At 47.5% G+C, this 23,685-nt stretch overlaps 1 protein-coding gene across 1 annotated transcript in view; it reads left to right on the plus strand.

The window, feature by feature from the left end:
- The window catches only part of LOC109866223 (wiskott-Aldrich syndrome protein family member 1-like), a 55,585-nt gene extending 37,360 nt beyond the window's left edge, over positions 1-18,225 (plus strand). Inside the window, exons 2-3 of the mRNA XM_031800609.1 lie at positions 17,650-17,806; positions 18,026-18,225. Coding sequence (XP_031656469.1) covers positions 17,674-17,806; positions 18,026-18,210 — 318 coding nt within the window. The 5' untranslated portion in view covers positions 17,650-17,673 and the 3' untranslated portion in view covers positions 18,211-18,225. The remainder of the gene's footprint in view (positions 1-17,649; positions 17,807-18,025) is intronic.
- The last annotated feature ends 5,460 nt before the right edge of the window (positions 18,226-23,685 follow it).

The raw sequence follows: 23,685 nt of genomic DNA on the forward strand, positions 1-23,685 counted from the left end.
GTATATGTCTGTCTGTGTGTGTGTGTATACGTGTGTGTATATGTCTGTCTGTGTTAGAGGTCGACCGGTTAATCGGAATGGACGATTAATTAGGGCCGATTTCAAGTTTTCATAATAATCGGAAATCTGTAGTTTTGGGCTCCGATTTTGCCGATTACATTTTTTTTTCCACCTTTATTTAATCTTTATTTAACTAGGCAAGTCAGTTAAGAACACATTTTTATTTTCAATGACAGCATAGGAACGAGGCAGAACGACAGATTTTTACCTTGTCAGCTCGGGGGATCTAATCTTGCAACCTTACAATTAACTAGTCCAACGCTCTAACCACCTGCCTCACGAGGAGCCTGCCTGTTACGCGAATGCAGTAAACCATGGTAAGTTGCTAGCTAGCATTAAACTTATCTTATAAAAAACAATCAATCAACGACTGTCGTTGCTCCAATGTGTACTTAACCATTAACATCAATGCCTTTCTTAAAATCAATACACAGAAGTATTTATTTTTAAGCCTGCATATTTAGCTCAAATAAATCCAGGTTAGCAGGCAATATTAACCAGGTGAAATTGTGTCACTTCTCTTGCGTTCATTGCACGCAGAGTCAGGGTATATGCAACAGTTTGGGCCGCCTGGCTCTTTGCAAACTAATTTTCCAGAATTTACGTAATTATGACATAACATTGAAGGTTGTGAAATGTAACAGGAATATTTAGACTCATGGATGCCACCCGTTAGATAAAATACGGAACGGAATAAACGTTTTGTTTTCGAGGTGATAGTTTCCGGATTTGACCTAAGGCTCGTATTTCTGTGTGTTTATTATAGTTAAGTCTATGATTTGATATTTGATAGAGCAGTCTGACTGAGGGGTGGTAGGCAGCAGCAGGCTCGTAATAGTCAAAGGTATATGATTTAGAGAGAAATAGTTGACGCGTTCTAATTCCTGTAATAACTTGCTGCTGAACTTGAAAGGGGTTCCTTCGTTTTATTTTGTCTTCCATACAGAATGTCTTGATCTACTTCAAATAAGGTCTGTGTTTCGTGCAGGCTTAAACTGCCTTTGTTCATGTCTTCCATACAGAATGTCTTGATCTACTTCCAATAAGGTCTGTGTTTCGTTCAGGCTTAAACCGCCTCTGCGTTTTGATACCCGTGTAAATCTCACTAGGATAAGGTAACGTTTGTCAAAATATTTTCATAAATCCACTCTACAAAAAAAAAGATCTTCGCTTATATTTAGCCAATATTGATCAGAGTTACCTTTTCCTATGGATATCTACAGTTATAAAATTGTCAAGGTGGTGTAAGCCTACACGAAACACACAGACCTTATTTTAAGTGAATCCAAAAATATCCTATGGAATAAATGAATGAAGGAACCGCCTTTCAGATTTTGCTAGGTGTCATGGGAATTATGACTCGCACTTTGGTAGTCAATTCTTACCATGTCCATTATTAAAATAGGATTTCCTGCATATAGAAATTACAGTTTTTGTTTTCAACATTCATCACAGGTGTTACGGTTTTCTTCCTGGGAAGGAGAAGAGGACCAAAATGCAGCGTGGTTATGATTGAACATCTTTAATAAAGATGATAACGTGAACAATATACATATACAAAATAAGAACCCGTGGAAAAACCAAAACAGTCCTAACTGGTCCAAAACACAGAGACAGGAAACAGTCACCCACAAAATACCCAAAGAATATGGCTGCCTAAATATGGTTCCCAATCAGAGACAACGATAAACACCTGCCTCTGATTGAGAACCACTCTAGGCAACCATAGACTTACCTAGAATACTACACTGAACACAACCCCATCAATCTACAAAACCCCTAGACAAGACAAAGACAATCACCCATGTCACACCCTGGCCTAACCACAAATAATAAAGAAAACACAGAATACTAAGGCCAGGGCGTGACAACGGGTAACTTAAACTCTATTTTTATTCAAACAGTTGAGAGTATTTGTCACTTCAGAGCTGTGTGTGTGTTTTACAGATGGCAGAGAAAAGCAGAGCACCAGTGTGGGGACTATTACATGGAATTGGCACCAGGGAAAGCAAGGTGTCTTATTTGTGATAAAGATCAGTCAGCAACGTCTTATTTGTGACAAAGATCGGTCAGCAACGGCTAAATCAAAAAATACCACCAACCTGTGGAATCACCTTAAGAACACCCATCCAAAAGCCCATAATATGTATTATATTAAGTTAAAATAAAAGTGTTCATTGTTCATTCAGTATTGTTGTAATTGTGTACACACATTTAAAAATATATATTTTTTAAATTAAATCGGCCGATTAATCGGAATCTGCCTTTTTTGTCCTCCAATAATCAGTATCGGTATCGGCGTTGAAAAATCATAATCGGTCGACCTCTAGTCTGTGTGTATATGTCTGTCTGTGTGTGTACGTGTGTGTATATGTCTGTGTGTGTACGTGTGTATACAGTATGTCTGTGTATATGTCTGTCGGTGTGTGTACATTTGTGTATATGTCTGTCTGTGTGTATACGTGTGTATATGTCTGTGTGTATACATGTGTGTATATGTCTGTGTGTATATGTCTGTGTGTGTCTGTCCGTGTGTATATGTCTGTGTGTGTCTGTCTGTCTGTGTGTATATGTATGTGTGTATATGTCTGTGTGTGTTTGTCTGTGTGTGTGTGTGTGTGTGTGTGTGTATATGTCTGTGTGTATATATCTGTGTGTGTATGTCTGTGTGTATATGTCTGTGTGTATATGTCTGTGTGTGTGTGTGTCTGTCTGTGCATGTGTGTGTGTGTTTGTCCTAGTGGAGCAATATGACATGTGATGTGTGTGAGAAATTGTCAGCTTTCCCTACCTGAGGATATATGAGTCACCATCAGTCAATTGCTGTCCAACCAAAGAGCCAGCATTGATGCAGAAATCATCACATACAATGTCTATCTCTCCTCAAGCCCCCCCCCCTCTCCCCACCTTTAATTTCTCTCTACCTCTCTTTCCTTCTCTCTCTCTCTCTAGTTAGTAAGAACTGGGATAAAGCTTCTCTAATCTCTGTTGAAAGGTCCATCCATCGCATCCCGGGTGTTTCTGTATTTGTGTCCACATTCTCCCGCTCTATCTGACAGCCTTTATGTATGTTTTCTCCATCCTCTCTGCTGTCATCCTCTCTGCTGTCATCCTCTTGAGTACAATAACACACCATCAACCATTGCTTTCCTTTATAGAGGAGAAGGAGAGATGGAGGGACTGGGAGGAGAGGAGGAGACAAGAAGAGAGAAAGGAGAAGGAGAGATGGAGGGACTGGGAGGAGAGGAGGAGACAAGAAGAGAGAAAGGAGAAGGAGAGATGGAGGGACTGGGAGGAGAGGAGGAGACAAGAAGAGAGAAAGGAGAAGGAGAGATGGAGGGACTGGGAGGAGAGGAGGAGACAAGAAGAGAGAAAGGAGAAGGAGAGATGGAGGGACTGGGAGGAGAGGAGGAGACAAGAAGAGAGAAAGGAGAAGGAGAGATGGAGGGACTGGGAGGAGAGGACAAGAAGAGAGATAGGATATACATTAGCAGGCACATTAGTCACCCTGTTCTTGTGTGTGTGTGTGTGTGTGTGTGTGTATGTGTGTGTGTGTATGAGCGACCTTCACTGTGCTATGTGTTGGTCGTACATTACATTAGGAAATGCAGTAGCAGATATAGTATATGGAGGTTGACGGAGCAGAAAATGGTCTCTTAGCATCTGTAACCAAAAACACCTTGGCAGCAGGGTCCTGGAAAAGGTCACAGGGTCAACGGGTGGCACAACAGGAAGTGTGTGTGCGCGTGTGTGTGTAAGCAATCAAGAGGGCGAGACGGAGGGGTATTGATGAGAGGAGGGTAGAGGAGGTGTAGCCTTGTAGTTGAGTGGAGATTGAGCTAATATGGTGCTCTCGTGCGGGTTTGATAGTTTTAAAGAATACGTCACTCACAGTATAGTTTGAAGTACATCTGATGGAGCTTAAAGCCCTCTTAGAGAAATACGAGGGTTTATCATTACCCTATATGGAGGCGGTGGAGTTATATTAAGAGGATTCTAACGTGACTCACATCAACAAACCATTTAACTTCCCACTAGCCCATAAACTGTGTGCTTAGTTGCTATTGCTTCTATGGCTTCTTCTGGCCTACTTTGTGGGGAGGCGCTCAGTGATATTCCTTTGCTCCATGGCTGTAACATCATTACAGAGTTCTACAGAAATGCATCAGCGTTGAATTAAAGTATATTCAAATACATCGAATAATGGTTGGTACTAACGTGTGTTTCTGTACTAGCGGGTCTTTCAGATTTCCATTGCACCTGCTCTCCACTCTATCACACATGTGTGTCTGCCTTGATTACAGAGCTGATTCATTCATTAATGTCATTATGATGTATTCATGTCAGGGAGGGAGAGGATGGCTGGTTGGACATGATAGACTACCATTGTCACAGAGAGAGTCTGCTGTTCAAATGCCTGTCCTCTAGGTTCCCTTACTTTAAATGTAGCCGGCACTTTGCTTGTAAATGGATCTATTCTTCCTTTTCTAAGTTTGGACCTTTCTTCCTTCCCCCTCTCTCCATGTTCCTCCCTCTGTTTTGGTGTAATTATTTACCCATTTAGTTACATGGGGATTCTTGATTGAAGAGAACTGTGTCAGAGGGGGAAAATGCAGTGTAAGACTAGTCCTGTCGTAGGAGAACTTTCATGCAATGCAGGAAATGTAAAACTTGTAGTGTTTTTGAGATTAAAATGGCTTTTCCTTTAAGAAAAATGTATTGTCTCCTACAAAAATGACGATTCATTATAATCCACATAATAGCAAACTGGCTTAAATTAAGATCCTACATCCCTACCTGAGTAAATGCTCTGTAAGAGTAGCCAGTTGGGTTCTAGGTATCTAGTGGGCATGTTTTCTGCATGCACGTGTTTGAGTTGGGGTTTTAGCAGCAGCATGGTAGCCATGGAGAGATGACAGACAGGGGAAGTGTCTAACCTGGTAGCCATGGAGAGATGACAGACAGGGGAAGTGTCTAACCTGGTAGCCATGGAGAGATGACAGACAGGGGAAGTGTCTAACCTGGTAGCCATGGAGAGGTGACAGACAGTGGAAGTATCTAACCTGGTAGCCATGGAGAGATGACAGACAGTGGAAGTGTCTAACCTGTTAGCCATGGAGAGATGACAGACAGGGGAAGTGTCTAACCTGTTAGCCATGGAGAGATGACAGACAGGGGAAGTGTCTAACCTGTTAGCCATGGAGAGATGACAGACAGGGGAAGTGTCTATCCTGGTAGCCATGGAGAGATGACAGACAGGGGAAGTGTCTATCCTGGTAGCCATGGAGAGATGACAGACAGTGGAAGTGTCTAACCTGGTAGCCATGGAGAGATGACAGACAGGGGAAGTGTCTAACCTGGTAGCCATGGAGAGATGACAGACAGGGGAAGTGTCTATCCTGGTAGCCATGGAGAGATGACAGACAGGGGAAGTGTCTATCCTGGTAGCCATGGAGAGATGACAGACAGTGGAAGTGTCTAACCTGGTAGCCATGGAGAGATGACAGACAGGGGAAGTGTCTAACCTGGTAGCCATGGAGAGATGACAGACAGTGGAAGTGTCTAACCTGGTAGCCATGGAGAGGTGACAGACAGGGGAAGTGTCTAACCTGGTAGCCATGGAGAGGTGACAGACAGGGGAAGTGTCTAACCTGGTAGCCATGGAGAGATGACAGACAGTGGAAGTGTCTATCCTAGTAGCAATGGAGAGATGACAGACAGGGGAAGTGTCTAACCTGGTAGCCATGGAGAGATGACAGACAGGGGAAGTGTCTATCCTGGTAGCCATGGAGAGATGACAGACAGGGGAAGTGTCTATTCTGGTAACCATGGAGAGATGACAGACAGGGGAAGTGTCTAACCTGTTAGCCATGGAGAGATGACAGACAGGGGAAGTGTCTAACCTGGTAGCCATGGAGAGATGACAGACAGTGGAAGTGTCTAACCTGGTAGCCATGGAGAGGTGACAGACAGGGGAAGTGTCTATCCTGGTAGCCATGGAGAGGTGACAGACAGTGGAAGTGTCTATCCTGGTAGCCATGCTGCCCACTGGTGTGTCTGGCAGTGTGTGGGGGGGAATTGTCCCTGGCAGTGTGTGGGAAGGTAGGGGGGGTGAATTGTCCCTGGCAGTGTGTGGGGGGGGTGAATTGTCTTCAGCGGTGTGTGTGGGGGTGAATTGTCTTTGGCAGTGTGTGGGGTGAATTGTCTTCAGCGGTGTGTGTGGGGGTGAATTGTCTTTGGCAGTGTGTCGGGGGGGGGGGGGGGGGGGGGGGGGGGGTGAATTGTCTTCAGCGGTGTGTGTGGGGTGAATTGTCTTTGGCGGTGTGTGGGGGGGTGAATTGTCTTTGGCAGTGTGTGGGGGGGTGAATTGTCTTCAGCGGTGTGTGTGGGGTGAATTGTCTTTGGCGGTGTTTGTGGGGGTGAATTGTCTTTGGCAGTGTGTGGGGGGGTGATTTCTCTTCAGCGGTGTGTGTGGGGTGAATTGTCTTTGGCGGTATGTGTGGGGTGAATTGTCTTTGGCGGTGTGTGTGGGGTGAATTGTCTTTGGCGGTGTGTGGGGGGGTGAATTGTCTTTGGCAGTGTGTGGGGGGGGGTGAATTGTCTTCAGCGGTGTGTGTGGGGTGAATTGTCTTTGGCGGTGTTTGTGGGGGTGAATTGTCTTTGGCAGTGTGTGGGGGGGGGTGAATTGTCTTCAGCGGTGTGTGTGGGGTGAATTGTCTTTGGCGGTGTGTGTGGGGTGAATTGTCTTCAGCGGTGTGTGTGGGGTGAATTGTCTTTGGCGGTGTGTGTGGGGTGAATTGTCTTTGGCGGTGTGTGTGGGGTGAATTGTCTTCAGCGGTGTGTGTGGGGTGAATTGTCTTTGGCGGTGTGTGTGGGGTGAATTGTCTTCAGCGGTGTGTGTGGGGTGAATTGTCTTCAGCGGTGTGTGTGGGGTGAATTGTCTTCAGCGGTGTGTGTGGGGTGAATTGTCTTCAGCGGTGTGTGTGGGGGTGAATTGTTTTCTGCAGCATGTGTCTGGCAGTGTGTGTTTGTGTGAATTGGGGCTACCAGGCTTAATGACATTAGCATGGCTGAGCAGGCAGAGAGAGAGAGAGAGAGAGGGGAGCATATTGTCCAGCCCAGTTATAACTCAACCCCCCCTTTCCCCCCTCCCTCCATCCCTCCCTCCCTCCCTCTCTCTCTCAATTCAATTCAAGGGGCTTTATTGGCATGGGAAACGTGTTAACATTGCCAAAGCAAGTGAGGTAGATAATATACAAAAGTGAAATAAACAATAAAAATGAACAGTAAACATTACACATACAGAAGTTTCAAAACAATAAAGACATTACAATTGTCATATTACGTATATATACAGTGTTGCAACGATGTACAAATGGTTAAGGGTACACAAGGGAAAATAAATATGCATAAATATGGGTTGTATTTACAATGGTGTGTATTCTTCACTGGTTGCCCTTTTCTCGTGGCAACAGGTCACAAATCTTGCTGCTGTGATGGCACACCGTGGTATTTCACCCAGTAGATATGGAAGTTTATCAAAATTAGGTTTGTTTTCAACTTCTTTGTGGATCTGTGTAATCTGAGGGAAATATGTGTCTCTAATATGGTCATACATTGGGCAGGAGGTTAGGAAGTGCAGCTCAGTTTCCACCTCATTTTGTGGTCAGTGTGCAGATACACGTAGCCTGTCTTCTCTTGAGAGCCATGTCTGCCTACGGCGGCCTTTCTCAATAGCAAGGCTATGCTCACTGAGTCTGTACATAGTCAAAGCTTTCCTTAAGTTTGTGTCAGTCACAGTGGTCAGGTATTCTGACACTGTGTACTCTCTGTTTAGGGCCAAATAACATTCTAGTTTGCTCTGTTTTTTGTTAATTCTTTCCAATGTGTCAAGTAATTATCTTTTTGTTTTCTCATGATTTGGTTGAGTCGAATTGTGCTGCTGTCCTGGGGCTCTGTGGGGTGTGTTTGTGTTTGTGAACAGAGCCCCAGGACCAGCTTGCTTAGGGGACTCTTCTCCAGGTTTATCTCTCTGTAGGTGATGGCTTTGTTATGGAAGGTTTGGGAATCGCTTCCTTTAAGGTGGTTGTAGAATTTAACGGCTCTTTTCTGGATTTTGATCATTAATGGATATCGGCCTAATTCTGCTCTGCATGCATTATTTGGTGTTCTACGTTGTACACAGAGGATATTTTTTTGCAGAATTCTGCATGCAGAGTCTCAATTTGGTGTTTGTCCCATTTTGTGAAGTCTGGTGAGCGAACCCCACACCTCACAACCATAAAGGGAAATGGGCTCTATGACTGATTCAAGTATTTTTAGGGTATGTTGAATTTTATGTTCCTTTTGATGGCATAGAATGCCCTTCTTGCCTTGTCTCTCAGATCGTTCACAGCTTTGTGGAAGTTACCTGTGGCGCTGATGTTTAGGCCAAGGTATGTATAGTTTTTTGTGTGCTCTAGGGCAATGGTGTCTAGATGGGATTTGTATTTGTGGTCCTGGCGACTGGACCTTTTTTGGAACACCATTATTTTGGTCTTACTGAGATTTACTGTCAGGGCCCAGGTCTGACAGAATCTGTGCAGAAGATCTAGGTGCTGCTGTAGGCCCTCCTTGGTTGGTGGCAGAAGCACTAGATCATCAGCAAACAGTAGATATTTGACTTCAGATTCTAGTAGGGTGAGGCCGGGTGCTGCAGACCTGTCTAGTGCCCGCGCCAATTCATTGATATATATATGTTGAAGAGGGTGGGGCTTAAGCTGCATCCCTGTCTCACCACACGGCCCCGTGAGAAGAAATGTGTTTGTTTTTTGCCTATTTTAACCGCACACTTGTTGTTTGTGTACTTGGATTTTATAATGTTGTATGTTTTACCCCCAACACCACTTTCCATCAGTTTGTATAGCAGACCCTCATGCCAAATTGAGTCGAAGGCTTTTTTGAAATCAACAAAGCATGAGAAGACTTTGCCTTTGTTTTGGTTTGTTTGGTTGTCAATTAGGATGTGCAGGGTGAATACATGGTCTGTTGTACAGTAATTTGGTAAAAAGCCTATTTGACATTTGCTCAGTACATTGTTTTCATTGAGGAAATGTACGATTCTGCTGTTAATGATAATGCAGAGGATTTTCCCAAGGTTACTGTTGACGCATATTCCACAGTAGTTATTGGGGTCAAATTTGTCTCTACTTTTGTGGATTGGGGTGATCAGTCCTTGGTTCCAAATATTGGGGAACATGCCAGGATGATGTTAAAGAGTTTTAGTATAGCCAATTGGAATTTGATGGTATCATTAAGGATACCATCAACACCACATTACTTTTTGGGTTGGAGGGTTTTTATTTTGTCCTGTAACTCATTCAAGGTAGTTGGAGAATCCAGTGGGTTCTGGTCTTTAATAGTTGATTCTAAGATTTGTATTTGATCCTGTATATGTTTTTGCTCTTTATTCTTTGTTATAGAGCCAAAAAGATTGGAGAAGTGGTTTACCCAGACATCTCCATATTGGATAGATAATTCTTTGTGTTGTTGTTTGTTTAGTGTTTTCCCATTTTCCCAGAAGTGGTTAGAGTCTATGGATTCTTCAATTTCATTGAGCTGATTTCTGACGTGCTGTTCCTTCTTTTTCCATAGTGTATTTCTGTATTGTTTTAGTGATTCACCATAGTGAAAGCTTAGACTCAGGTTTTCTGGGTCACTATGTTTTTGGTTGGACAGGTTTCTCAATTTCTTTCTTCTTTTGCATTCTTCATCAAACCATTTGTCATTTTTGCTCATTTTCTTCGGTTTTCTATTTGAGATTTTCTGTCTGATAGGGATATCAGTGGGCTGATTGTGAACGCTCTGAGAGACTTTGGGTTGAGGTCAGTGAGAAAGTAGTCTACAGTACTACTGCCAAGAGATGAGCTATAGGTGTACCGACTATAGGAGTCCCCTCGAAGCCCACCATTGACTATGTTCATACCCAGCATGCGACAGAGCTATAGGTGTACCTACCATAGGAGTCCCCTCGAAGCCCACCATTGACTATGTTCATACCCAGCATGCGACAGAGCTATAGGTGTACCTACTATAGGAGTCCCCTCGAAGCCCACCATTGACTATGTTCATACCCAGCATGCGACAGAGCTATAGGTGTACCTACCATAGGAGTCCCCTCGAAGCCCACCATTGACTATGTTCATACCCAGCATGCGACAGAGCTATAGGTGTACCTACTATAGGAGTCCCCTCGAAGCCCACCATTGACTATGTTCATACCCAGCATGCGACAGAGCTATAGGTGTACCTACCATAGGAGTCCCCTCGAAGCCCACCATTGACTATGTTCATACCCAGCATGCGACAGAGCTATAGGTGTACCTACCATAGGAGTCCCCTCGAAGCCCACCATTGACTATGTTCATACCCAGCATGCGACAGAGCTATAGGTGTACCTACCATAGGAGTCCCCTCGAAGCCTACCATTGACTATGTTCATACCCAGCATGCGACAGAGCTGCAGGTGTACCTACCATAGGAGTCCCCTCGAAGCCCACCATTGACTATGTTCATACCCAGCATGCGACAGAGCTATAGGTGTACCTACCATAGGAGTCCCCTCGAAGCCCACCATTGACTATGTTCATACCCAGCATGCGACAGAGCTATAGGTGTACCTACTATAGGAGTCCCCTCGAAGCCCACCATTGACTATGTTCATACCCAGCATGCGACAGAGCTATAGGTGTACCTACCATAGGAGTCCCCTCGAAGCCCACCATTGACTATGTTCATACCCAGCATGCGACAGAGCTATAGGTGTACCTACCATAGGAGTCCCCTCGAAGCCTACCATTGACTATGTTCATACCCAGCATGCGACAGAGCTGCAGGTGTACCTACCATAGGAGTCCCCTCGAAGCCCACCATTGACTATGTTCATACCCAGCATGCGACAGAGCTATAGGTGTACCTACCATAGGAGTCCCCTCGAAGCCCACCATTGACTATGTTCATACCCAGCATGCGACAGAGCTATAGGTGTACCTACTATAGGAGTCCCCTCGAAGCCCACCATTGACTATGTTCATACCCAGCATGCGACAGAGCTATAGGTGTACCTACTATAGGAGTCCCCTCGAAGCCCACCATTGACTATGTTCATACCCAGCATGCGACAGAGCTATAGGTGTACCTACCATAGGAGTCCCCTCGAAGCCCACCATTGACTATGTTCATACCCAGCATGCGACAGAGCTATAGGTGTACCTACTATAGGAGTCCCCTCGAAGCCCACCATTGACTATGTTCATACCCAGCATGCGACAGAGCTATAGGTGTACCTACCATAGGAGTCCCCTCGAAGCCCACCATTGACTATGTTCATACCCAGCATGCGACAGAGCTATAGGTGTACCTACCATAGGAGTCCCCTCGAAGCCTACCATTGACTATGTTCATACCCAGCATGCGACAGAGCTGCAGGTGTACCTACCATAGGAGTCCCCTCGAAGCCCACCATTGACTATGTTCATACCCAGCATGCGACAGAGCTATAGGTGTACCTACCATAGGAGTCCCCTCGAAGCCCACCATTGACTATGTTCATACCCAGCATGCGACAGAGCTATAGGTGTACCTACTATAGGAGTCCCCTCGAAGCCCACCATTGACTATGTTCATACCCAGCATGCGACAGAGCTATAGGTGTACCTACCATAGGAGTCCCCTCGAAGCCCACCATTGACTATGTTCATACCCAGCATGCGACAGAGCTATAGGTGTACCTACTATAGGAGTCCCCTCGAAGCCCACCATTGACTATGTTCATACCCAGCATGCGACAGAGCTATAGGTGTACCTACCATAGGAGTCCCCTCGAAGCCCACCATTGACTATGTTCATACCCAGCATGCGACAGAGCTATAGGTGTACCTACCATAGGAGTCCCCTCGAAGCCCACCATTGACTATGTTCATACCCAGCATGCGACAGAGCTATAGGTGTACCTACCATAGGAGTCCCCTCGAAGCCTACCATTGACTATGTTCATACCCAGCATGCGACAGAGCTGCAGGTGTACCTACCATAGGAGTCCCCTCGAAGCCCACCATTGACTATGTTCATACCCAGCATGCGACAGAGCTATAGGTGTACCTACCATAGGAGTCCCCTCGAAGCCCACCATTGACTATGTTCATACCCAGCATGCGACAGAGCTATAGGTGTACCTACTATAGGAGTCCCCTCGAAGCCCACCATTGACTATGTTCATACCCAGCATGCGACAGAGCTATAGGTGTACCTACCATAGGAGTCCCCTCGAAGCCCACCATTGACTATGTTCATACCCAGCATGCGACAGAGCTATAGGTGTACCTACTATAGGAGTCCCCTCGAAGCCCACCATTGACTATGTTCATACCCAGCATGCGACAGAGCTATAGGTGTACCTACCATAGGAGTCCCCTCGAAGCCCACCATTGACTATGTTCATACCCAGCATGCGACAGAGCTATAGGTGTACCTACCATAGGAGTCCCCTCGAAGCCCACCATTGACTATGTTCATACCCAGCATGCGACAGAGCTATAGGTGTACCTACCATAGGAGTCCCCTCGAAGCCCACCATTGACTATGTTCATACCCAGCATGCGACAGAGCTATAGGTGTACCTACCATAGGAGTCCCCTCGAAGCCTACCATTGACTATGTTCATACCCAGCATGCGACAGAGCTGCAGGTGTACCTACCATAGGAGTCCCCTCGAAGCCCACCATTGACTATGTTCATACCCAGCATGCGACAGAGCTATAGGTGTACCTACCATAGGAGTCCCCTCGAAGCCCACCATTGACTATGTTCATACCCAGCATGCGACAGAGCTACAGGTGTACCTACCATAGGAGTCCCCTCGAAGCCCACCATTGACTATGTTCATACCCAGCATGCGACAGAGCTATAGGTGTACCTACTATAGGAGTCCCCTCGAAGCCCACCATTGACTATGTTCATACCCAGCATGCGACAGAGCTATAGGTGTACCTACCATAGGAGTCCCCTCGAAGCCCACCATTGACTATGTTCATACCCAGCATGCGACAGAGCTATAGGTGTACCTACCATAGGAGTCCCCTCGAAGCCCACCATTGACTATGTTCATACCCAGCATGCGACAGAGCTATAGGTGTACCTACCATAGGAGTCCCCTCGAAGCCTACCATTGAATATGTTCATACCCAGCATGCGACAGAGCTATAGGTGTACCTACTATAGGAGTCCCCTCGAAGCCCACCATTGACTATGTTCATACCCAGCATGCGACAGAGCTATAGGTGTACCTACCATAGGAGTCCCCTCGAAGCCCACCATTGACTATGTTCATACCCAGCATGCGACAGAGCTATAGGTGTACCTACCATAGGAGTCCCCTCGAAGCCCACCATTGACTATGTTCATACCCAGCATGCCACAGAGCTATAGGTGTACCTACTATAGGAGTCCCCTCGAAGCCCACCATTGACTATGTTCATACCCAGCATGCGACAGAGCTATAGGTGTACCTACCATAGGAGTCCCCTCGAAGCCCACCATTGACTATGTTCATACCCAGCATGCGACAGAGCTATAGGTGTACCTACCATAGGAGTCCCCTCGAAGCCCACCATTGACTATGTTCATACCCAGCATGCGACAGAGCTATAGGTGTACCTACCATAGGAGTCCCCTCGAAGCCTGCCATTGACTATGTTCATACCCAGCATGCGACAGAGCTGCAGGTGTACCTACCATAGGAGTCCCCTCGAAGCCCACCATTGACTATGTTCATACCCAGCATGCGACAGAGCTATAGGTGTACCTACCATAGGAGTCCCCTCGAAGCCCACCATTGACTATGTACATACCCAGCGTGCGACAGAGCTGCAGGAGTTGTGACCCGTTTTTGTTGGTTATGTTGTTGTAGTTGTGCCTAGGGGGGCATATGTGGGAGGGAATGCTGTCACCTGCAGGCAGGTGTTTGTCCCCCTGTGTGCTGAGGGTGTCAGGGTCTTGCCCGGTTCTGGCATTTAGGTTGCCACAGACTAGTGCATGTCCCTGGGCCTGGAAATGATTGATTTCCCCCTCCAGGATGGAGAAGCTGTCTTCATTAAAGTATGGGGATTGTAGTGGGGGGGATATAGGTAGCACACAGGAGGACATTTTTCTCTGTTAAGAATTTCCTTTTGAATTTCTAGACAAATGTAAAATGTTCCTGTTTTGATTCATTTAATGGAGTGAGTTAGGTCTGCTCTATACCAAATTAGCATACCCCCTGAGTCCCCTGTTTCACACCTGGTAGTTTGGTGGATGGGACTACCAGCTCTCTGTAACCTAGAGGGCAACCAGTGGGTCCGTCTCCTCTATACCAGGTTTCTTGCAAGATGACAATGTCTGTATTACCGATTTCTTTGGTGAAGTCGAGGTTCCTGCACTTTAGGGCAAAGGCAGATGACCTCAGGCCTTGGATATTCCAGGATGATATAGTGAAGCCTTTGTGTTCCATAAAGTGTCCAATGTTGTTGGTTGTGGTTTGGCCTCAGGCCAGTAAGTGGGAGCAGAGCCAGCTGAGCATCTGCTTACATGCCATTGGCTTGGGCTAGTGTAAGTGTGAGGGTTGGGCCTGTTTGCCCGCTCACTACCTGGGCGTATGTGTGACTTCCATGTTGAGGGGGGGGGGGGGTGTTGAGGGGGGGGGTCCCGCAGGTCTGGGAGGGGGGGGTGTGGGGGATGTTGAGGGGGGGGGTCCCGCAGGTCTGGGAGGGGGGGGGGGGGGTCCCGCAGGTCTGGGAGGGGGGGGGGGTCCCGCAGGTCTGGGAGGGGGGGTGGTCCCGCAGGTCTGGGAGGGGGGGGTCCCGCAGGTCTGGGAGGGGGGGGGGGGTCCCGCAGGTCTGGGAGGGGGGTCCCGCAGGTCTGGGAGGGGGGGGGGGTCCCGCAGGTCTGGGAGGGGGGGGGGTCCCGCAGGTCTGGGAGGGGGGGGGGGTCCCGCAGGTCTGGGAGGGGGGGGGGTCCCGCAGGTCTGGGAGGGGGGGGGGGGTCCCGCAGGTCTGGGAGGGGGGGGGGGTCCCGCAGGTCTGGGAGGGGGGGGGTCCCGCAGGTCTGGGAGGGGGGGGGGTCCCGCAGGTCTGGGAGGGGGGGGGTCCCGCAGGTCTGGGAGGGGGGGGGTCCCGCAGGTCTGGGAGGGGGGGGGGGTCCCGCAGGTCTGGGAGGGGGGGGGGTCCCGCAGGTCTGGGAGGGGGGGGGGGGGTCCCGCAGGTCTGGGAGGGTGTCTATTGATCTGTTCCTCCTGTGTGAAGTGTTTGGGCTGCGTTTGAGAGTGATGCCCTTTAGAGTTCGGGCAAAGGTGGGCACTGTTGCCTTTTAGAGGTGGACCTGGTCATAGAGGCTGTTCAAGTCCAGGGTGGAGTGGTGGGCCAGGAAAACATTTGGTTTTGAGGCACAGTCACGGGATATACTTGCGTTTACCCGCTGTATTGTGGCAGGGTGGATGTCTTTTCGTGGTAGCAGGGTAGAGATAACCACTTGTGCTTTGGGGAAAGTAGAAGAAGCTTAATCAATCATTCCCTTCAGTGCTGTGGCCACCCTTTCCTGCTGTGCTTTCAGGTCGTTTGTGCCTGTGTGTATTATTATGTGGCTAGGTGAACCTAGTTGGTCCTCAGACAGAAGGTCTAGGGCGCGCTGGGTGTTTGGACACCAGAGTTTAGACACACTGGGTTTGGGAGAAGAAGGAAAAATTATTATATATATATTTCCCATTTGAGTCCATAAGGAGTACAATCTGTGTCTTGTGTATGCCCTCAGTGGGTGTTGGGGGGTTGTCAGAAGGGCTATCAGGGTGGCTGACAGGGTGGGGTGCTCAGAGGGGGTGAGAGCCGCTGGGCTTGGGGTTCTTCATTTGTCTGTTCTGCTGTGATGTCGACACTATGGTAAGTTCTGGTGTGGACTGTTCTGCTATGGTGTCGAGACTTTTGTCTGGTGCTGAGGTGGGCTGTTCTGCTAGCTTCTCTGTGGGGGTGGCCACCTCTCTAGTGGGTTGTTCTCTGTCACACGCCATCCCCCTCAACCTCTCCTCCGTCCCCCTCACCCTCTCCTCCATCCCCCTCAACCTCTCCTCCAGCAGTCTGATCCTCTCCTCTAGTGCTCTGTTCTGCTCCTGCTCCTGCTCCTGCTCTTTCTCCTGTTGAAGTTGTCTCACCACTGTCCATAGTGCAGATATGTCTCTCTCTACCTCCAGCTCTCCGGGTCTGGTTGAGGGGGTGTTGTTGTGCTGGACTGTTGTCTGGGTCTGTGCTGACTGAAGTGTAATCACCTGCTGTTCCAGCTCCACCTGCCTTACCTCCAGCTGGGTGAATTTATCCTTGATTTCAATGAGAGGGTAGTACTCTGTGCTGGGAGGTTGACTTTCCGCTGGGGGTGGCTCGTCTGTGGAGTTATATAATGAAGAGGTCTGGTCTGACCCGCCCGGGGTTGGGGTATCTTTCTCAAGGGAGAGCTTCTCCTGCTGGGCTAATTCTTTAATTAGGTGAAAGTCCAGCTGAAACTGTTTGGGGTTACCCTGTACCATCATGTTCCAGACTTATAGAGATTTATATTAGCTCAGAGTCAGAGTCCTCGTTGTCAAGTATCCTGAGTTTCCACCCCTCGTTAACCCCCCCTCTCTTAACAAGGGGGTAGTGTGCTAATATAGCACTGTGCCATACCAGGGGATGGTTTGTGTGGAAGATGAGGCTGCTAATGTTCCCATTTTTGTAATTGTCAGCAAAAAGTGTCTCTTGATTTTCCATAAGGAGCTTCATTTTGTAATCTTTTTTTGCCTTATCATTCTTTACATACACAGGGTACTGTATTTTAATTACCTCTGAACAGCGGGAGGAAGCTTCTAAGGCCTCTCCATTTGGTTGGAGTAGACTGTTTGACTCTCCTGCCATTGTTGGGCTAAAGGGCTTTGACACCTCTCACTTGACATGTCAGTGCTATTTGAAGCTGTATCAAGCTCGGCAGAATGATGTTAGAATTCAGTCCTTATAAAGTAATGTAGTGTATTTTTCTTCTTGGCTTTTGGACTTAAAATATAGTTTCAGACTAAACATTACTCACTCAGTTCCAGGTTGGATGGTGTTTTCAGGTTTCTGTTCTTTTCCAGAGAATTTGCTGTATAGAATAATAATCCTTGGTAGTTGTAAACATTCCAGATGATTCTGTAATTCCGTCCAAAATCAGGTTGTAGGTTTTGAGTTTTTATTTGAAGTTGCAGAGGGTAGCATCCTGTATATGTTCCTGACAAAATGAAGGAGCTCTCTCTCTCTCTCTCTCTCTCTCTCTCTCTCTCTCTCTCTCTCTCTCTCTCTCTCTCTCTCTCTCTCTCAATTCAATTCAATTCAAGGGCTTTATTGGCATGGGAAACATGTGTTAACATTGCCAAAGCAAGTGAGGTAGACAACATACAAAGTGAATATATAAAGTGAAAAACAACAAAAACTTGCTCTCTCTCTCTCTCTCTGTGTAGTGGAGGTATTCAGGATGTTATAACTCAAACCCCCCCCTCTCTCTCTCCCTCCCTCCTTTTTCCAGGTGTGGTAGCCGTGGTCTCCCAGGATGCCGTTGGTGAAGAGGAGTATCGAGCCCAGGCACCTGTGCCACACAGTGCTGCCGCGGGCCATTAAGAATGAGCTGGAGTGTGTGACCAATGTGTCCCTAGCTAACGTCATACGACAGCTCAGCAGCCTCAGTGAGTCACACACACTGCACACATACACAGCTAAACAGCACACATGCACGCACGCACACACACAGAAAACATGTTGTCGCACACGCCCACACATGTTTCTGTTAGGTAATCATGCTACCTCTCTCTTTCCTCTCTGCTGATAAGCAGGTTTCATTATGCCTGACTCTATTACTCTATTATATTTAAGTGTGTGTAATAAGTGTGTGTGTGTTGTAACAGGTAAGTATGCAGAGGACCTGTTTGGGGAGCTATTCAACGAGGCCCACTCCTTCTCCTTCCGGGTCAACTCCCTGCAGGAGCGCGTGGACCGCCTCTCTATCAGCGTCACACAGCTAGATCCTAAAGAGGAGGAGCGTGAGTACCGCGCACACACACACACACACACACACACACTCATACAGTAGTCCTTACACGTAGACACTCAGTCTTGACACACCTTTCTTTACACATCCACCATTGATTCTTCCTCATCAGGGTAAATTCATTCCTTCCAGTTTCCAGTCCTCTCTTTGTGTGTGTGTGTGTGTGTGTGTGTGTGTGTGTGTGTGTGTGTGTGTGTGTGTGTGTGTGTGTGTGTGTGTGCGTGCGTGCGTGTGAACCATTGCCAGCCCCATCCAGTCTTAATGACCTTATTAGATGAACAGGCCGCAGTGAGACAGTGTCATTTTTCATCCCAGCAGCTCCACAGTCCACACTGTACTAACCAACCCTTCGTTCCGCTCCGCTGCCCTCCTCGGCAGGCGCAATAAGCCCCCATGATAGGCATTCTTACCAGCCTCCACTGTTTCACTTAGCCCTGCCTCACACAATGGCCTGGCTTTGTGGGGAAACCAGATATCCAGGTATATGTGCTATGTTATAGTGGCATAATAAAAAGGAGAGGGATAATGCCTGTCTGTCTGTCTGTCGGGGGGCATGGGTAGGTATGTCAGGTAAAACAGGTTCTAGAGAGAGGGAGAGAGATAAAGGGATACAAAGAGAGTGGATGAGAGAGAGAGTGACAGAGAGAGAGAGTGAGGAAGAGGGACAGAGAATGTGAGAGAGAGAGGGACAGAGAATGTGAGAGAGAGAGGGACAGAGAGAGAGAGCAAGGAAGACGGACAGAGAACATGAGAGAGAGAGGGACAGAGAGAGAGAGAGAGCGAGGAAGAGGGACAGAGAGAGAGAGCGAGGAAGAGGGACAGAGAATGTGAGAGAGGGAGGGATAGAGAGAGAGCGAGGAAGAGGAACAGAGAACGCAAGAGAGAGAGGGACAGAGAGAGAGAGCGAGGAAGAGGGACAGAGAATGTGAGAGAGGGAGGGATAGAGAGAGAGCGAGGAAGAGGGACAGAGAACGTGAGAGAGAGAGGGACAGAGAGAGAAAGAGGGACAGAGAGAGAGCGAGGAAGAGGGACAGAGAACGTGAGAGAGAGAGGGACAGAGAGAGAAAGAGGGACAGAGAGAGAGCGAGGAAGAGGGACAGAGAACGTGAGAGAGAGGGACAGAGAGAGAGAGAGGAAGAGGGACAGAGAACGTGAGAGAGAGAGAGGGATAGAGAGAGAGAGGAAGAGGGACAGAGAATGTGAGAGAGAGAGGGACAGAGAGAGAGAGAGGGAGAGGGACAGAGAATGTGAGAGAGAGAGGGACAGATAGAGAGAGAGTGAGGAAGAGGGACAGAGAATGTGAGAGAGAGGGACAGAGAGAGAGGGATAGAGAACATGAGAGAGAGAGGGATAGAGAGAGAGAGGAAGAGGGACAGAGAACGCGAGAGAGAGATGGACAGAGAGAGAGAGAGTGAGGAAGAGGGACAGAGAACGTGAGAGAGAGAGGGACAGATAGAGAGAGAAGGAGTGTAGTAGTAAGCTAATACCACTCTTCTGAGGCATCGATTTCCCATGGGCCAACGGGGTGTTTCTAGCTTGGATTGGAGCGCTAGAGGTCTATAGATGAAGTACACTGGACTGTCCTCTGCACTGTGTCTTAGATAATAAAGCTGTAAAACTCTGAGTTTGTATGGAAGATCTGTGTGTGTGTGTGTGTGTGTGTGTGTGTGTGTGTGTGTGTGTGTGTGTGTGTGTGTGTGTGTGTGTGTGTGTGTGTGTGTGTGTGTGTGTGTGTGTGTGTGTGTGTGTGTGTGTGTGTGTGTGTGTGTGTGTGTGTGTGTGTGCGCGCGTAGGGGGAGGGGGGGGTAGCCTGTTAACACAATAGACCGTTACCCATGCAATGGAGGAGGGGGGTGTAGTAGAGATTGTAACTTAAAGGTAAGAGACAATAATGTTTATTCGTTTACAGACCAATACTTAAAGAGATTCTCTGGTGCCTTTGTATACTTTTTAGACAGGAGTTCAGAAAGCATCACTCACAAGCCAAAAATGGTCCCCGAAAATTGGGTACAACGTCACATATTTGCACCACATCATTGCTCTCTCTCTCGCTCTGCTGTGTGTGCATCTTGCTAGCTGTCACTCAAATGGCGAGGGGCTGAAGCTCATTGGCTAGAACTCTAATTGCTAGGGGGCTGGTCCACGTGGGTGAAAATGTAGGGGAAATGGCGCCGCACAGCTTCCAGAAAAACTGATGCTTTCAAGCTAGACAGTGTTTATATTCATAGATAATGCATGTATGAACTACACATTGACACACCCAGCCCAAAGCGGGAGGTTTAATTAATACTTAGTAGTCGCCAAAATTCCCGAGCATGACTTAAAGGTCCCTTAACTTAAATATTTAAGCATGCCATGTATCAGTGCTGTGTGTGGAGGTGTTGCCTTCTTGCAGTTGTTCTTGTATTCACTTTAGCTATAGCTGTATTAGTGACCTACCTATAGATATCCTAAAACCTTCCACACATTCTCCTCCTCCTCCACTTCTACTTTCCCCTCATCTTCATCCTTCTCTTTCCTCTCCCCCTCTTCCCTCTCCTCCTCCATATATTTGTGCTAATGTAATGCTGGGGGTGATCTAATAATCCAGTCTGCTTTAGAGGGATTCACCCTGTCATACACTCCCTCCATGCTGTGACTCCACACTGTCTGGGACTGGTAAGGATTCACCCTGTCATACACTCCCTCCATGCTGTGACTCCACACTGTCTGGGACTGGTAAGGATTCACCCTGTCATACACTCCCTCCATGCTGGGACTCCACACTGTCTGGGACTGGTAAGGATTCACCCTGTCATACACTCCCTCCATGCTGTGACTCCACACTGTCTGGGACTGGTAAGGATTCACCCTGTCATACACTCCCTCCATGCTGGGACTCCACACTGTCTGGGACTGGTAAGGATTCACCCTGTCATACACTCCCTCCATGCTGGGACTCCACACTGTCTGGGACTGGTAAGGATTCACCCTGTCATACACCTCCTCCATGGGTTACAGGCTGGAACAACACACACACTTCCTCTTTCAAATTCAAATGTCAATTTAATCTACTTTATTGATATGGAAAGTAAAACACTTCCATTGTCAAAGTAACATAACAATGATGGTCCAATACAGGAATATACTAGACTGTTATACAATACAATACAATAGAATATACAGGAATATACTAGTTAGTAATAAGGAAATAATAATGATAATTTTAATAGTTTTACAACAAATAATGAGAATGAGAACAATAACACTACAATTAATATCTCTATTTCACACACACACACACACACACACACATTATTTTTGTCTATCCTCATGGGGACATAAAATTCATTTACATTAATCCTTGTGGGGACCTAAAATAAAATCCTATTTTCCCCAAACCTAACACTTTCTGTAACCCGTAACCCTAAACCTAACTCCTAACCACTAACCCCTTAGACTAACCCTAAACCTAACTCCTAACCCCTTAGACTAACCCTAAACCTAACTCCTAACCACTAACCCCTTAGACTAACCCTAAACCTAACTCCTAACCACTAACCCCTTAGACTAACCCTAAACCTAACTCCTAACCACTAACCCCTTACACTAACCCTAACTCCTAACCACTAACCCCTTACACTAACCCTAAACCTAACTCCTAACCGCAATCCGCAATCCGAAGCGGTGCAGCCAGCGGGTTTCTCCACGCATCGCGCCGACAGAAACAAACATCTTTCTGGTAAGAAGAGGGGCGGGGGCGTATGCCTTATGGCCAACGTGACATGGTGTGATGAAAGAAACATACAGGAACTCAAATCCTTCTGTTCACCTGATTTAGAATTCCTCACAATCAAATGTAGACCGCATTATCTACCAAGAGAATTCTCTTCGATTATAATCACAGCCGTATATATCCCCCCCCAAGCAGACACATCGATGGCTCTGAACGAACTTTATTTAACTCTCTGCAAACTGGAAACGATTTATCCGGAGGCTGCATTCATTGTAGCTGGGGATTTTAACAAGGCTAATCTGAAAACAAGACTCCCTAAATTTTATCAGCATATCGATTGCGCAACCAGGGGTGGAAAGACCCTGGATCATTGTTACTCTAACTTCCGCGACGCATATAAGGCCCTGCCCCGCCCCCCTTTCGGAAAAGCTGACCACGACTCCATTTTGTTGATCCCTGCCTACAGACAGAAACTAAAACAAGAAGCTCCCACGCTGAGGTCTGTCCAACGCTGGTCCGACCAAGCTGACTCCACACTCCAAGACTGCTTCCATCACGTGGACTGGGAGATGTTTCGTATTGCGTCAGATAACAACATTGACGAATACGCTGATTCGGTGTGCGAGTTCATTAGAACGTGCGTTGAAGATGTCGTTCCCACAGCAACGATTAAAACATTCCCTAACCAGAAACCGTGGATTGATGGAAGCATTCGTGTGGAACTGAAGGCGCGAACCACTGCTTTTAATCAGGGCAAAGTGTCTGGTGACATGACTGAATACAAACAGTGCAGCTATTCCCTCCGCAAGGCTATCAAACAAGCTAAGCGCCAGTACAGAGACAAAGTAGAATCTCAATTCAACGGCTCAGACACAAGAGGCATGTGGCAGGGTCTACAGTCAATCACGGACTACAGGAAGAAACCCAGCCCAGTCACGGACCAGGATGTCTTGCTCCCAGGCAGACTAAATAACTTTTATGCCCGCTTTGAGGACAATACAGTGCCACTGACACGGCCTGCAACGAAAACATGCGGTCTCTCCTTCACTGCAGCCGAAGTGAGTAAGACATTTAGACGTGTTAACCCTCGCAAGGCTGCAGGCCCAGACGGCATCCCCAGCCGCGCCCTCAGAGCATGCGCAGACCAGCTGGCCGGTGTGTTTACGGACATATTCAATCAATCCCTATACCAGTCTGCTGTTCCCACATGCTTCAAGAGGGCCACCATTGTTCCTGTTCCCAAGAAAGCTAAGGTAACTGAGCTAAACGACTACCGCCCCGTAGCACTCACATCCGTCATCATGAAGTGCTTTGAGAGACTAGTCAAGGACCATATCACCTCCACCCTACCTGACACCCTTGACCCACTCCAATTTGCTTACCGCCCAAATAGGTCCACAGACGATGCAATCTCAACCACACTGCACACTGCCCTAACCCATCTGGACAAGAGGAATACCTATGTGAGAATGCTGTTCATCGACTACAGCTCGGCATTCAACACCATAGTACCCTCCAAGCTCGTCATCAAGCTCGAGACCCTGGGTCTCGACCCCGCACTGTGCAACTGGGTACTGGACTTCCTGACGGGCCGCCCCCAGGTGGTGAGGGTAGGCAACAACATCTCCTCCCCGCTGATCCTCAACACTGGGGCCCCACAAGGGTGCGTTCTGAGCCCTCTCCTGTACTCCCTGTTCACCCACGACTGCGTGGCCATGCACGCCTCCAACTCAATCATCAAGTTTGCGGACGACACAACAGTGGTAGGCTTGATTACCAATAACGACGAGACGGCCTACAGG

Source organism: Oncorhynchus kisutch, linkage group LG21 (genome assembly GCF_002021735.2).
Source record: "Oncorhynchus kisutch isolate 150728-3 linkage group LG21, Okis_V2, whole genome shotgun sequence".
Classification (NCBI taxonomy): Eukaryota; Metazoa; Chordata; class Actinopteri; order Salmoniformes; family Salmonidae; genus Oncorhynchus; species Oncorhynchus kisutch.